This window comes from Pyxicephalus adspersus, chromosome 11, assembly GCF_032062135.1.
Source record: "Pyxicephalus adspersus chromosome 11, UCB_Pads_2.0, whole genome shotgun sequence".
Lineage (NCBI taxonomy): Eukaryota > Metazoa > Chordata > Amphibia > Anura > Pyxicephalidae > Pyxicephalus > Pyxicephalus adspersus.
In genome coordinates, this window is record NC_092868.1 from 24,441,759 (window position 1) to 24,457,371 (window position 15,613).

Here is a 15,613-nt window from a genome sequence, read left to right on the forward strand (position 1 = left end):
ATCACTGTTGTGAACTCCAGTCCACCCTATTGTATGCTTTATACTATTATACACAGAATGATGCAAGACTGATGAATAAGTTGTTATTAACATTGATACTGTGAATACATTTGTATTATTAATTAAGCATAGTAGTAAGTGCGAGAAGATGCCCTTTGACATGATGATAATATTGCTTTTTATGAACTTTGAAATTATGAGCTTACTTCTGAAATCAAGGCCTCGCTGATCAATGTAATTTTGACATCCCAGGCAGCACACAACACAGCAATAAACACCAACAAACATAATTAATCATAAAATCATAACATCACAATAAAACAAAACACAGGCCACAGTAAAATTAATTCATCCTATGGGTACACCAGAAACTTTGGTCTAGATTAAAATATTTAATTTTATTATAATGTTGGCATCAGAGGAAATGGTTGACATTGCTAAAAAAAGAGACTGAGGGTACAGAGACGATAAGGTCTAAAACAGCAAGGCTTAAAGAACCTGGGTGGAATCAACCAGGCTGAGCAAAAAATGCTTCAAAGAATATTTACAACTTCAATTGCTTTCAATGCACTACATCTTTTCATGGACTATAGTTAGGTGCTTGCACTGAAAGGGGAGTTGACGGGTTGCTATTTGCAATGTGGAAAGAGTTCCTTTTTGGAATTATGCAAACATGTGTATAGTTTCACTTTACATGGATCGTAGGAATACATTCACAAATGACACCAACAAAATTTACAATACATATTTTATTGGCATATTACCGAAGTATGAGTATTTCACATACATTGTGCTCTGATACCACTAATATATACACTCCAAGCTAACTTCAGAAAAAATACATGATTTGTGGTATATGTTATGTACACAGGTTACAGCTGATAACACACGGGGGCTAATATATGAAACCTGAAGGATAAGTGTAAAACGGCAGCTGCCAAAGGACAGCTTTTTCTGCTTAGTCCCATAAAACTGCAGATTGATTTTGATTGGAAAACAAAAACTTTTGGTTTTATACTGGAGCCTTATAGGTGTGTCTGAGGGCTTGTGACCACCTCCTAAGCTGCCTGACGTTGTTTATGAATTCTACTTTTCCTTGAAAAAAAAGCAGTCCTGTCACAAATTCTGTTTACATAAGTGTTTACAGACACATCATCAGCTTCATCCAATATTGTTACAAAAAGACACAGGTATTTGTATGCAACCACTGACCTCCCTTAGCTGTGCCTTCTTAGTGTTATAGTCGATTCCCATTTTCACTTGAGATAGGCCAGCTCCAGGGTTGTCTGTGGAATGCTCCACCTCCCTCCATCCATTAGACACTAACATGCATACTTTCACATCACTAAAAGTAAATGGGGAAAACCCAAAGTTTAGCTTTGTTTTTTAATTATAAAGGACAGTTATTCAGGGTAAACTTAGAACTATGGCAAAGTCCCCAAATAACCTTTTGAGTCTGCCAGTGTAGTCCACTGTATGCGGCTTCCTGTAATGGTGTGGCAATGATGCTGCACGACTCCTAAATTAAAGGAAGAGTTGCCAATAATGTAGGCCTGTGATAGCTTGCAGTACAGTGTTGCAGGGGATGTGGCTATGAGCATTGCTAAGTCACAATGAGTAGCTTATCAATCAGCACTTGCCTACACCTAGTCATGCACTATGCTTTCTAGATTGAAACCCTATAATTGCAAGCCAGTGTCTAAAAACCTAATTTATTCAAGCATTTCAAGACTGGAGACGATAGACTATCATGGGAGAACCTGGGTGATCCAGCAAACCTGGAGAAACTGAAAACATTTGCCAAATGGAAGGATTGAAAACGTTTGCCAAATATTAGCAAAGGATTTTTAAGATGTCCATTCCAGGTTTGCTGGATCACCCAGGTTCTCTTGGAGAGCTTTATTAAACAGGTACCAGGAGTCTGATGTTCCTCACCCACATATACATACTAGCATACACACACACAAACACACACACACACACTTTAAAAAATCTTACCTCATTTAAGCAAGGCGAAAGTTGTACTAAATACCATAAGGAAGTAATTAAATAAGTGGGCGAATTCCCTTTAAAATATGCTTTTCACTGCCAGGGAATTTCCACAGAGGCTGCTGTTTTTTAATATACACTTAATACAGAGTAGCATACATTTTAAAAACTTTCATTGTATATTTCAGGGCAATTTTGCAATGTTATATAGAAATGTGATTCCTCAAAAAAAGATTTAATTTTGTTGTTTTTGGTGAAAATTCAGTTTGATCCCTTGCTGTGAATGTTCTTCTCTGCTGTAGTAGAAAAACATATCTACACCGTTATTATGATATGCTAAGTCTTCGTACACTAGGGCCGGTTTTCACTTCTTAATCAGTTTTCAGTTACAGATTAGACTGGTCAATAGAGTACAATATCGGCAGCAGATCTGCTAAGATCATGTGTACTAGGACTAACACAGTAGATGAGAACCAAGCCACTTGAAATGAATTCATGAAACATAGGAACATAAGCTGATGACAAAAGACATTTATCTGAAAAAGCAGAGCACTCAAACTGTTATAGTCACCTTAGTAGTGGTAGAAGACCCCAAACAACAAACTAAAACAGTAGTATACAATGTGTTAGAATTAGATATTTTCTGGCCTGTTCTAGGTGAAGCTACTTTTTAGTATTTGGCACCTTTTATACATACATAAGAAATGCAACATAAGTGCAACATGGAGCTTAGAACATTATACATAAAAAGTGCAGAGGAGCTAATACTGTCCACACTACTTGAGATCCTCCTTGGACATCCTCTTACCAAGGTAAAGATGAAGATGAATAAATGAACTTTGCTTTTGTGTTAAGACATTCTAATACTGACTAATGAAAACAGAAAGATGATATGGAAGTTGATAAGGGGTGACTGTTCCTATCACATGGTCTTGCTTCTGCAAGCTTTCAACTGCCACAGATAGACATGATCATGTATTGGCTACACATGGATTTATTTTGACCACAAAAGGGGATATTACAAATGGCAAATAAAAGCCATAAAACAGTATCCCACCTTTACCTCAAACTCTAGTAATAGGACTGTGGAAAAACTAAATAAACTGGTGATATCTTTCTTGATATCCAAGAAGCATTGCAGCTGTGTGAAGGCCTCAATTTCACTGTGTTATAATCTATATTCCACTGCAGCAACATTTATCTTTTCCATGTGTTTCTGAAGGGGCCTGTAGCATGTTTTTTCTTGATTCTTTATAATTTCCTTATAATACTCTGAGTGAGGCTGGATGGGCTCAAAGAGAAGGTCACGCTGAAACTGTGAAAAAATGTTAGCCTTTCTTCACAGGTTTAGTTTAGGAATCATTTAGAAGTGATTTAGCTTGAGGTGCAGCCAAATACAGAAGACAAAAGCCAGAGCAAAAATAGACCTGTGCCCCGATAAACACTCTAGGCAAAACATTTATTGACTGGAGTGTACAGTTATTTATTGTCAATGCCCTTGAAGCTATTTCTTTATTTTAGATTAAAGGCTTTTTAAAAGCTTTGTGCTATGTCTAACAAAAATAAAGAGGATTGTGCTTGTCAGAGCTGCTTATATCATTCCAGGTTGCAATGGTGTCATCCAAGTGGTCAAAGTTCATTAAATGGCTTTGGTAAAAAAGAATAAAAAAAGAAAAAGACTGTTTGTAAGCAGAATATCTTTAAAGAATATCTGTAAAGATATGAAAGCGGCCTTGCAAAAGCTGCTATAATTTAGTCAACAATGGAGGTCTTCTTATACAGGAGATACTGGTTGATATTTGTTCAGTTAGCAGGTAAGGCGAACAGAAATGGATACAGGTCCCTGTACAGAGAAGTGCAGCTATGAACAGCCTTGCAGGGCCCGAAGCATGAAGAAATAGTCTTTGATTCAGCTGAATTAAGATGGCACTCACTCTGGAAAGTGGCACATCAGCCTCTGAATCATTTTAAGAACTTGCAAACATCAGGGATTATTCATAATACTTTTCTGCCTTGAGGACTTGGCAATACATCAGCATGGAGAAGATCAGACCAAAAACCTAGCAAAGAAAAGAGCAAAAAGATTTACTTTCAGTCGGTGCTTCTAAGTACGCAGTTCACAACAAAACATAAAAATGGGCCACACTCAAACAGTTACAAACACACATAACTCACAATGACTGTGCTGTCTAGTTTACAACAGTAATTGTGTATTAATATCATTTTCGTAACATCATGATGTACTTAAAGGTAAATATTTGGAGGGACTGTAAATATTTGCAATAATTTATTTTGGTCAGGACTAAAAGATAACACAAAATGTACATTAAAAATTGCGTTGGTATATTTCATGTTGTTTCTGCCAGTAAGACTGTTATTTTACAAATTCCTTAAACAGACCATACTGTCCAGCAAAACTGGTGGTCAAAACCATTTTCCACTATTTTCTTTTACAATTTTGGTAAGCTTGTGCAAATTGTAGCCTCATGTGCCTCTCAGCTGACAGTAGTGGCACCTGATGTGGTCTCCTGCTTCTGAAGCCCAATTGCTTAAAGGGTCAATGTGTTGTGTATTCAGAGATGCTCTTCTGCATATCTTAGTTGTAATTAGTGGTTACTTGAGTTACTGTTGCCTTTCTATCAACTTGAACCAGTCTTTTCTCTTCTGACATCTGGCAAAAGCAAGGAATTTTTACCCAGAGAAATTCCATTCGCTCATTCTCAAAAAACCCTGGAGATATTTGTGCATGAAAATCCTAGCAGATCAGATTCAGGTCAGCAAATTCTGAAATACTGAGACCTGTCCATATGGCACCAACAGCTACGCCATGTTTAAAGTCATTTAAAACCCCTTTATTCCCATATCTGATGCTCTGTTTTAACATCATCAGGTCTCACAATATCTACATTGCCAAGTGTATTTGGTTTCTGCCTTGTGATTGGCTGATTTGATACAACAAGCAGTTGAACAGGTATACCTATTAAACTGGACACTGAGTGTATGTATATGTTCTATGTGTATTCAGTCATATAATGGAAATATTTCATCCAAATAGTTTACCTTTTAGACAGCATGGTAAACTCAATGCATCTTTCTAATTTTCCAAATTCTCTATCTGTTCTGCTATGGTTTATAGATCAAACTCCAACTTAAACACAAGCGATGAGACAAAGAGGTGACTCCACAACCCCTACCTCCACCATCCCATCCAGCTGAGGGCTATATACAATGCCCTATCAGACAACATACAGTCTTTAATAAACTATTTATCTTATGCTATTTCTTTACAACATCCAAAATGCTTCAGAAATCCTGATGCATTCTGCATTCAGATTATCAAAATAATAATTCTAAACATTATAATTGTGTTGACATACTGAAAACAATTGTATTTTCTCTGTTCTGGCCTCTGCAGCAAAAGTCTTTACAAAGTGGTGCATCTCTCTTAATATTATGTGCTATTCACTGTCCACCTGTACAGACCAGCACAGTTAGTATCAACACCGGTAAGGACCTATACAGAATTCTAACAGAAGAAAGGAACACTATGCTATACTGGCAGTATTGTATGACATTATCATTTTGGCTCAAGATGCTGAATGTTGGGAAATTTCCTACACAATAGTGCACTTTCTAGGTGGACTCAACAGCCAAATACTGTACATTAGAACTGGTATACTTGCCAAAAAATGTATAAATTCTTGTCAGTATAACCAAGTCCTTCTCTGTTGATTTCCCTCTACGCATGGGCAAACTATGGCCTGCGGGACGTACACGGCCCAATAGGGATGTTTCGCCAGTCCTTTGGGTGGTCCGCGGCTCTGGCCTCTGCACACAACCAGCCCACTTTCCCTTTGCAGGCTCAGATCTGCGTTTGGAAAGTGGGCGGGGTTATGCCATCAGGATGTTACGTTCAGTGGCGTCATGATCTAGGACTTGGTCTAGGACTTAAAATGGGAATGGAAATTGAAGGAGCTGTAGCAAACTAATAAGCTGATCACATTGTTCTCTGTTCTGTGCAAGGAATACTAAACTTCACATAAGCAGAACTATGCAATGCAATTGCATGTGATTTATAATGCTGCCTCTCCCAACCCTAGTCTTGCTGTACAGAGGATTAAAGGAAGCTGATTATTCCAGATTTCGTATGTAGCTGTATGAAATGATTCATATACCTGAATTAATTGAAAGCTTGTTAAATTAGATTCTTTTTAAACACTTACATTTTTATAGCCGATTTTATAAATCAATGATGGGTTGTAAGTGAAATATCAAGTGGATTAAAAATAAGCAGAATTATTTACAGTCTGCTTAACGACCAGCAGATTTGGTTTCAATGGTTTTTATTGATTTTTAAATTGTTATATAAACAATAGGTAAACAAATTCTTCCAACAAAAAAAGATAAATGAGCATGAAATTAATACATTCTACTTAATAAGTTTTCATCGATTAATAGTTCCATTGTTACATATACAAATAAACATCAATATGAACCAATCTTTGTATCGCGTATTTACTTGGCTAGACAGAGACTATTTCCTAACCATCGATAACATGAAATAATATTAAAACAAAAGAGAAACAGAAAAAGAAAAACAACTGTGATACTAGTGGGAATAACAATAAAAAATAAAAGTGGGAGGATTAATTGTTTGTGCTTATATGAGTTAATGCAGATTCAAACAGTACCAACTGGATATTGTTGTTAGAGGTATGGACAGATTTGCATATTGCAACCAGGGCTCCCATATTGATAGAATTGAATGAGAGTCTAGCAAAATACTCGTCAATTTTTCATTTACCAATATATTTCTAAGTTCATGGAAGGGCAGAAATAGCTTTTTCCAGTGGTGTGCTATTACCTGTTTTGCAGCTAGCAGAAAATGAGCACATCATCGGAATTGCCTATTGGTAACATTAGATGGTTTAAAGTGTAGCAGAGCAACCCCAGGGTGTTTGGGGAGAAATAATTGGAACATACCATTCAAAAGTTTAAATACTCTACTCCACAACCTATTCACAAACATCATTTCAACCAAATGTGTGCAGCAGTAACTTCCTCCATATTACCTCTAAAGCAAAGACCAGATCCCTGGTTCGTACACTGTTTTAGACGGGAAGGAACCATGTACCATCTCACCATAACTTTGTATGCCGAGTCAAGTGTGGTCACATTTCCCATGTGATTCCGACCATGTTCGGAACCACTCATTATTGGTTCTGGAGCCCCCTAATTCTCTCTCCCATTGACAAACATACCTGAGGGTCAGATATCTTAGTAATTTCTGTGTATTGAATTGAAATCAGCTTCCCAGTTAAAGGAGTCCTTAAGGCATATACGTTCTAGCTGTGATAGCTGTAAGGGATGACCTGTATCAATAAATAAAGATCCAATCCAATGTCTAAGCTGGAGATATCTGAAATACTTCTTTCCAGGAGCGTCATGAGTAGTCTTAATTTCCTCCCATTTCACTACTGTCGACCCATTAAGTAACGAGTGTACATTAATGTAATTATAAATGCAGCGGGGGAATCCCATCCTGGGTGAAATGCTGGATTGTTCTGTATTGGAAGATGGGGAAGGTCTGATGACATCAATCTACTAGGATATTTTATGCTATCCTATATACCCAGTACATGTCTCAAGTTAACTCTCGATGTTATCCAGAGTAATGTTGTCAATGTAATAGGGTGGCACAGGTAAGTCTCAATCTGAACCCAAAGCAGAGCTCCAGGACCTGTGAACAACGCTGGAATAAAAGCTACATGAGCCGCCTAAAAATATTTTATCAGATTTGGGACACTTAAGCCTCCCTGTCCCCTAGGATTAAATAACGTTTTTTAGGACCAGCAGATTTGAAAGGTAAAATGCAGCTCAATTTTCTGCAGTTTATCTGTATTTTTATAAAGATTTACAAAATGTTTTGAGCTGGAAACTTCATGCAGCCACACATTTTTCTGATAAATATACTGATGAATCAGTTGCATTAGATTTAACATGGACTCCAGAGATCTATCTTAAACATCTATTTCATGCTGCAAATTTCAATTTCTTCTAGCAGAACTCACCTGTACAACAAGAATGCAGATGCCAAAGATCCCCACTGAGGAAATATTACTCTCAACCCACTTCTTCACTTTCTGGTAGCAGGGCTGGGAAAGTAGAAAACAGATATGGTTAATAAGAACGGTAGTCTAGTTTAAAAACTTTTGCATACAATTATTTAGATATCAGTTCTAGTCTCTAACATTTACTTTTGCTACTATGTGTAAAAAGCAGGGATTTATTTGGAGTTACATTATGACAGGCCTATTCAACATCTCAAAGCATAAATTTAATTGACAATAAATTAGTCTCTTAATGTATTAGTACATCTGTAAAAAACTTTCAACTTTCAGTCATTGCAGGTTCAATAAACACCCTATTGAAATGATAATGGTTTATCCATATAATTCCCTATAGAATTTCAGCAAAGTTATAAGTAATTTCACAGATTACAGTCTCTGCTTCATCATAGTATATATAACGGGCCTAAAGGAGATATGGTCACATTGTTCTTACATGATCAGAATTAGTCCAAATATTAAAAGCATATGCATGTCAACCTCCATGCTCTAGCATTTCAGGCAACTAATCCAGAAGACAGAGGGAGGAAACAGAAGGGAGGATATTTCCCTTTTCCTAACAAACTTTTCCCACAGAACTAGTAACAGAACAGATCTAATAGCCTAGATCACAGATCCACAATGCATTTTGCAACTGCGGGAAGTGTTGAAGGAGTTGAGACTAGAGTTTTTGCAGCAATCTACATGAACAGAAATTTGAAGTTTTTTTTTTTTATCTGCAGAAAACAATTTATGATTTATTGCACCTGCTCTGGTTATCACAGTGAGTGCCCACTTTATTATTAATTTAAGAATACTATTTAGTTATTTTAGTATGTAAAAAATACAATAAACCTCAAAACTGTGTGGGAATTTTTTATTTAGGCACATAGGACACATAAAGAGCCAGAGTGGACCAGGCTATAATAAAATATCATTCTTAGGTTGACTGACACTTTAAGGACCGCCATATAATATAGTAACTTCTGGTAACAAACTACCTGTGCTTGTCTGGATAATTGCTTCAACAGAAGCTGCTGCCACTTTTCTGAATCTGCAATAATTAAATAGAGCATACATGCGAAGAGTACATTGTCTTATCTATAAAAAAAGTGTGCTCTCAGCTTTTTAGACATGTTGCAGAATCTCTGAGAAAGATATTATGGATTTTTAAGGTTTGCAGCTGTCGAATATCACTTGCTAGCCAAAAGCAAAAATATTCTTCCATGGTTGGTGCTAAACCATTAATCGGTTGATTAATTCAGATTGATGGCACCTATAAGTAGGCAATAATAACAGTTAAAAAATAACCATTCAATATAAAGGTCACGCTAAATTTTTATTAGTGATAATCTAAAAAACTATAACAAAAATTGCCAATAATGACAGATCAAGTTTAAAATGGAGATTCATCTATAAAAAAAAAAATCAAAATAGTATACTACTACCAGGAAGGCTTTTTTATTGCAGAAAGGATTTAACAGGTTACCTTTGCAATGAAACCTTCTAGGTCTCTAACATTAAAGAGGAACTATACTCAAAAAAACAAAAACACACATACCTTCAATCCCGCAGGGCAGACCGATCACTCCGGCATCTGTACCCGCGTTGTCCCGACATTCGTTCCGGAGCTGGTGCTCCGGGCACCGCCATCCTTGTCTTCTCTTCCTGGTTTTTCTTCCTACATCACCCGACCCAGGTGCGTGATCAGGTGACATAGGATGAAAAAAAATTTGCAGTGATAGTGGCAAATTTTTCTCTTTGAGCAAAAAAGCTCCTTCTGTGCATGCCCGAGATGCTCAGGCATGCGTAGAAGGAGGGCCCAAGAGCCTTCCGGGATGCCTGACGTAGGTATCCGGGGGGGCTTTGCGTTTCCATTCATTCTCGACCACCTAGGTGGCTGAGAATTAGGGGTTTTTAAAAAAGGGTGTTGCACTTAAAAAAAAAACAAAAAAAAAACAGAATTTTAACCTACATAAAAGGGTTTTCTACCCTTTTATGTAAAGTGAAAATTCTAAGTATAGGTACGCTTTAAAACATAAACTGACCTGCGCAGTCTAAAAGCTCAGCTTACCTTGACATTAGGATGAATTTACTGTTTCCATATTTTGGCTGGTCAATCAAAAAGGCCAAAGATGTCAAACTCAAAAGAAGAAAAGTAAAGGCGCTCATAAACATTGCATCACTTGATGGGTGATAGTGGAGTTTAGTTCTACTTTAAAAAAACAAACCTAACATGAACTGCAACTGGTTGTCAGGGCAACAACTGGAATTTTTATTATATTTTACTCCAGTTTTATTAAATCAGCCCCACTGTATCAATGCCTGTAATGCATTTGATAAATATTTGCTCTTTCAACACAAATGTTCTGTGGCCTTTGTGAAAAGCTAAATGTCACAAATGGGTAAAATAAACATGCAGAAAAAGGGTCTGTGATACTGATGGCAAGGGAAGTGTGGGAGATAAAAAGCTACCATAATCAGCAGCAGTCACGCAAAGTACAGACGTGGGTAGCAAACAACTGAACAGGGGGTGGGCTGCACAGCAACCGGCTTCTCTTCTTGCTAAATCTGCTGTTAACCACATCCCTGGGATTCTCATTCACCAAGTGCAGTCAGCTTTAATTTCAGGATTCTGGGACTAAACTGACCTAATCAATTCTGCATATGTAGGGCAATCCAAATAGTTCAGTTTTCCTGGACTGCAGAAACAAATAAATTGGCATAAGAAAAACCTCATATTGGCAGTAGTTTTATAAGCACTAGACTACATACAACCTCTGTTATATTTGGCAGTGATAATTTATTAGCATATCATAAATAGTAAGTCTAGTAGGGTACTCTTCAAAACCTAAACTTCACTGACAAATCCACTGTTTTGATATTAAATTCAATTTTTAGTTCATTATATTAGTGATTGATGCTGTGATGCTATATGGTCTTTCTATATTGATGCTAAAACTTACATTGTGACTATATGTTGAGATTGATCATAAGTAGACAATTTTCTGAAAATGTTAAACATTTTCAACCAACTTTTCATTGCAAAAATGAAAAATAAATATCTGACAAAATAGTCATAGAGTTATATAATTTTTTATGTAATAGGTTTTTATTAAAAAAGCGTATGTAGAGCTCTACATAGAAAGTTAGTACCGCTTCCAGTGTGGTGATCACAAATGACACCCTGGAGCTGGTGAGCAGTGGTCTACACTGGTAGAGCTGCTTTGGCTAAACAAGTTAGTTTTATAATGCACAGAGGACCAGTAGAAACTAAAAGGGCAAGTAACTTACTACATTGGGCCAAATTACAAAAAAGGTCAGAAACAAAAATAAAGAGATAAAAGGCTTTTTTGGCAATTAAATAAATGGATAAATTATACTTTGCTTCAATTAGGTTCATACAGCTTCTCAACAAAACATACAGTAGCACAACTATGCTAGGTAGATAAATATAACATATTTACTATTCTATACTATACTATAACCAAGTATATGGTTGACAAACAAGGATAAAGTGGGGTCTCACATTGTCTCTTAGAAATAGGGTAATGGAGGTAGAATCAATTATGGTATTCTAAATACAAGTAAGAAGAAGTACATCAAAATAAGTATAAGAGTCAAAGTCAATTGAAATGGGTATTACAAATATGCAGTTTGGGGAGAAAAACTAAGAGACTATTTCTATTGACCATCTATGATCTAATGTGAAATGTACCATTGGTTCACCTCTTGGTATACTTATCTACCTAGAATAGTTGTGCTATGTCTAGTTGAGAAGCTGTACAAACCTAATTTAAGTAAAGTATAATTTATTTTATTGCCAAATAAAGCCTTCTATCTCCTTCTCTTTGTTTCTGACTAGAATACTTAGGCTTGGCAATCACATTCAATCTTAGAACTTCACTGACTCTCATTCTACAAAAAAGGTCAGTCAGTTATTGAAGGGGAGATATTATAAGGGAATTGGGGCTCAAGATTTTTTCCTTGCATTTTCAGGGCCCAAATCACATAATTCAACAGTATTTTTGACTGTTTGGGAAAAGGGCAAAATAAAAATTTGACTAGTCTTGATCTCAATTCAAATGAAAATTTATGGTGGAAATTTAAAAATAAAGCTCATGACAAGGCTCCATTCTGAAACACTTATCTAACCAGACTAATGTGGAATATTTTTTTTTCATTAGGAATGCCAATGCGTCAAAGAAATCATGTGGTCATAGAAGCCACAGAAGGCACAACAAAGTCTTTTGCTAGAATTAAGTTTTTTTTTCTCATTGTTGAGTAATTTCATAATTTTTTCCCTACTTGATCTGAACAAAACATGTGCTATTAATTATAACAATAGTATTTAATGTGTTGGGGAGAAGCCAGAATGCCAGCTCTTAGATAAAGTTTTATGTCATTCATCATGAGTTATTATTTTCTAATAGTTATTATAACAAAGAAAAACAACTGAATGAATATCCTCCAAGAGTACTACTTTTATATTTTTGCCAGAAGGTTGTATCTTAGAAAAGTGTCCTCCCATGTTTTCCTCAAGTGTTGCAAACTATGGCACATGCTGAAGTTTTAATCAATAGGGCTGAAAGCTACCAATATTGTGCTGATTTCTAACAGCATTCATATTTCAGCTTGGAAAAAAATGTAATGTGCTAAGCCATTTCTCTTGTCATCAATTTCAGTGGCAATTAAAAAAAAATGCAAGGTCAGTTTTTTTCACTGGTGCGGGACACTGTGCTAATTTTTTGTACTCGGCACCACAGTGCACCTATGATATTACCTAAATAAACAATTCGGTTCAAGATATAGAACACAAGGTGAGTGTAACCAAGTGAGATGGTAAAGCTGAACTTCAGACTTTCATCCTTACACAGTTGTACAAACTCCTCTCCTGTAGTGAAATTGCTTACGGCACACTGTGCGCATGGAACATTGTGCAATAAAAGTTGTTGAAAGATAAAGCCTGCATCCTCTAGCCTTTTCCATCCCAGCCTTAGTGTCCAAGGTCCGTTCCTTTCTGTCACTGATTCTTAGGTCATAGAAGTTTAGCCTCACATGAAGGTGTTACTACAGCATCCCATTTTCTAGAAAAATAACCAGCATCTTGTCAGCCATTTCCACCAATCATTAGTATATTAATTAGGGGCAAAAGGTGTAACCATGGAAGACAAAATATAAATTTGGCTTTAACCAGACAATCTAAAATGATGTGTACTTGTAATCTGTAACATGCTGTCTATTATGTCAGCACTATAAAAATAAAGGAAACAAAAAGCTGCACATGGTCCGCCAACTGCTTGACTGGCAGCCTCAGACTACCAAATCGTGAAAAGAGAATGAGGATCACTCAGGCAAACAACAACAGAACATACTAAGTAAACAATCTGCAGTCCAGGCACGCACTGTGCTATTTATCAGTAGGAACATTCAGAAAATTCCCTCAGGTGTGAGAAGGAAGAGTCAATCCATAGACAGAAACACAGTCAGATAGAAAATGGTTTTGGGCTCTAATTGCTCCTATACCTGTCACAGCGGTTCCCGGCTATGCAGCCTATTGATGTGTCTGATGCACAAATTAGAGACAGAGCAGCGTCCGCATTTACTAAACCATCAAAATATCTACAGAGCTCCCAGTTCTGGCACATATATGACAAAGAATCACCCTAGTGAACAATATTATACGGGATATAATGTGCCAAAAGTTTCATTTTGCAAAAAACAAAACAAATAATTGTCGATTTAAACTTCCCTCAGTAAGCCCAGCAGATGACTAGAAAACTTTGGCCTAGGAAAAGCTACAGATTGTAGTGAGCTATTATGTGTATAATGCAATGCATTTGTTATTTCCAGCATCAGCTTGTTTTCCAGTCCTTGGCACTGTCACATGGTATCTCAGAGCTACAAAGAAAGTTGTTGCTGAAAGACTTTCAGATCAAAAGTCTGAATGGGAAGCAAGTAGCTTTATATTGCCCACCAAGTGTCAATGAATGTAGGAACTACTTGCCTAAATGTCTGAACAGTGAAATATCTTCACTGAGGGCCACCAGTCCAGAACATTTATTACTACCAGCCCAGAGAACTAATTTCCCCTAGCCAATTTGCATTGCAATGCACGGCTGGTAATCATATTCATTGTGTGCACTATCCGCTAGCTGTTAGGTAGTGTTTATTTGTCCTACAATCGCCCACTGTGCTCCTCTGCCGTATAGCACACTCTGCTTATTCCCTCTGCCAAAATTGATTGCATCACCAAGGGGAGATTTAGGAATTAGTTGTCTGTTGTCTGTATTCTGTTCCCTGCCCTGCAGCTTGCAGTATGCCCGGCTTCCCTCTAGCTGTGCACTTTCCACCTAAATATCCTTCTAATCATCTCCAGTACATAATGAGGATATGTGCAGCTGAATGGGATTTGGAGTTCATGTTATAGCTAATGAGCAAATGAGTAGCTCCTGGTCTCAATTCTGCTGTCTTAGGCTGTGGGATTTTGTAGCATGTTGACTGTTGTAGCATTAACATGGGCAGACTTGCTGCTGTTGTGTTTATTCGTAATATTTTCTGTTGCTGACCCTGCGATTGTTTGCAACCTAAACCTTTTGTGCGTGACCCCTTTCCTCCTGAATACCTTTTCTGGTGGACTGATTACTTGTGTGCCGGAATACAGAGCCTAAATGTCTGAGGTCCTGTATTCTGGACTTTCTCTGCTTGAAACTTTTGTACCGCATTATCTATGGGCCCCTGGTCCTCTGTCAGTCCTTGCCCAAATGCCATCACTTGCACACAGAAGGGGGCAAGCATGTGTGGGATGGTGCATCTAGCTCGCTAAGCCTGAGCAGGCCCTACAGTAGCAAAGCGTGCAGTGTTATATTGGGGGACGTGTGTGTGTGTATCAGAGTTATAGCATCTTCTCCTTCCTCACAACTTCCCCAGAGCTGCCACTGAAGGTGTGCACAAGACCTTTAGGAAACAATTTTACATTTGCGGTGTTCAATGTTTTTGCTACACCCACTCATTGATTGCTACCCTCAGTACCTGAAGCCTTCCTATTTTAGGACAATCTCTGAAAGGTGCCTCACATTCACAAAGGTTGGATTTGTTGAGTTTACAAGCTTATGCCAATAGAAGGGGGCAGGGGAAAGAAAGATATAGATACTAGCTTATCAAGGAAACATAGAAATTAGGACACTCTTTTCACAGTGACAAGCTATTTTGGTTGTATGTAGACATTCAAACATTGTGATTACTAATATCCTAGCATTGCATATATAGTATTTACTCTTACATCTAATGTGTTTATTTTTGTACTATTATTATTTAGCACAGTGACAGATTACAGCCCATGTATAGCTACTATATACGTTGTTTCATCTTTCATTAACCACCTAAGCGTTACACTGAGGTCTAGATTTCTGTACCAAAAGTGATCCACTGTTTTTCATGAAATTTTTTTTTAAATTGTAGACCTGTAACTTACAGAAATATGTCCGAACAGGGGTTCTAGTAGATAATATGAATAT

General features: G+C 37.1%; 1 protein-coding gene across 1 annotated transcript in view; it reads right to left on the minus strand.

The window, feature by feature from the left end:
* Positions 1–731: 731 nt before the first annotated feature.
* LOC140341064 (tetraspanin-4-like) overlaps positions 732–15,613 on the minus strand; it is a gene marked incomplete in the record, with an annotated part of 33,460 nt that continues 18,578 nt past the window's right edge. The window contains 2 exon segments of the mRNA XM_072426586.1: positions 732–4,049; positions 8,061–8,144. Of these exon segments, the coding sequence (XP_072282687.1) occupies positions 3,981–4,049; positions 8,061–8,144 (153 nt within the window).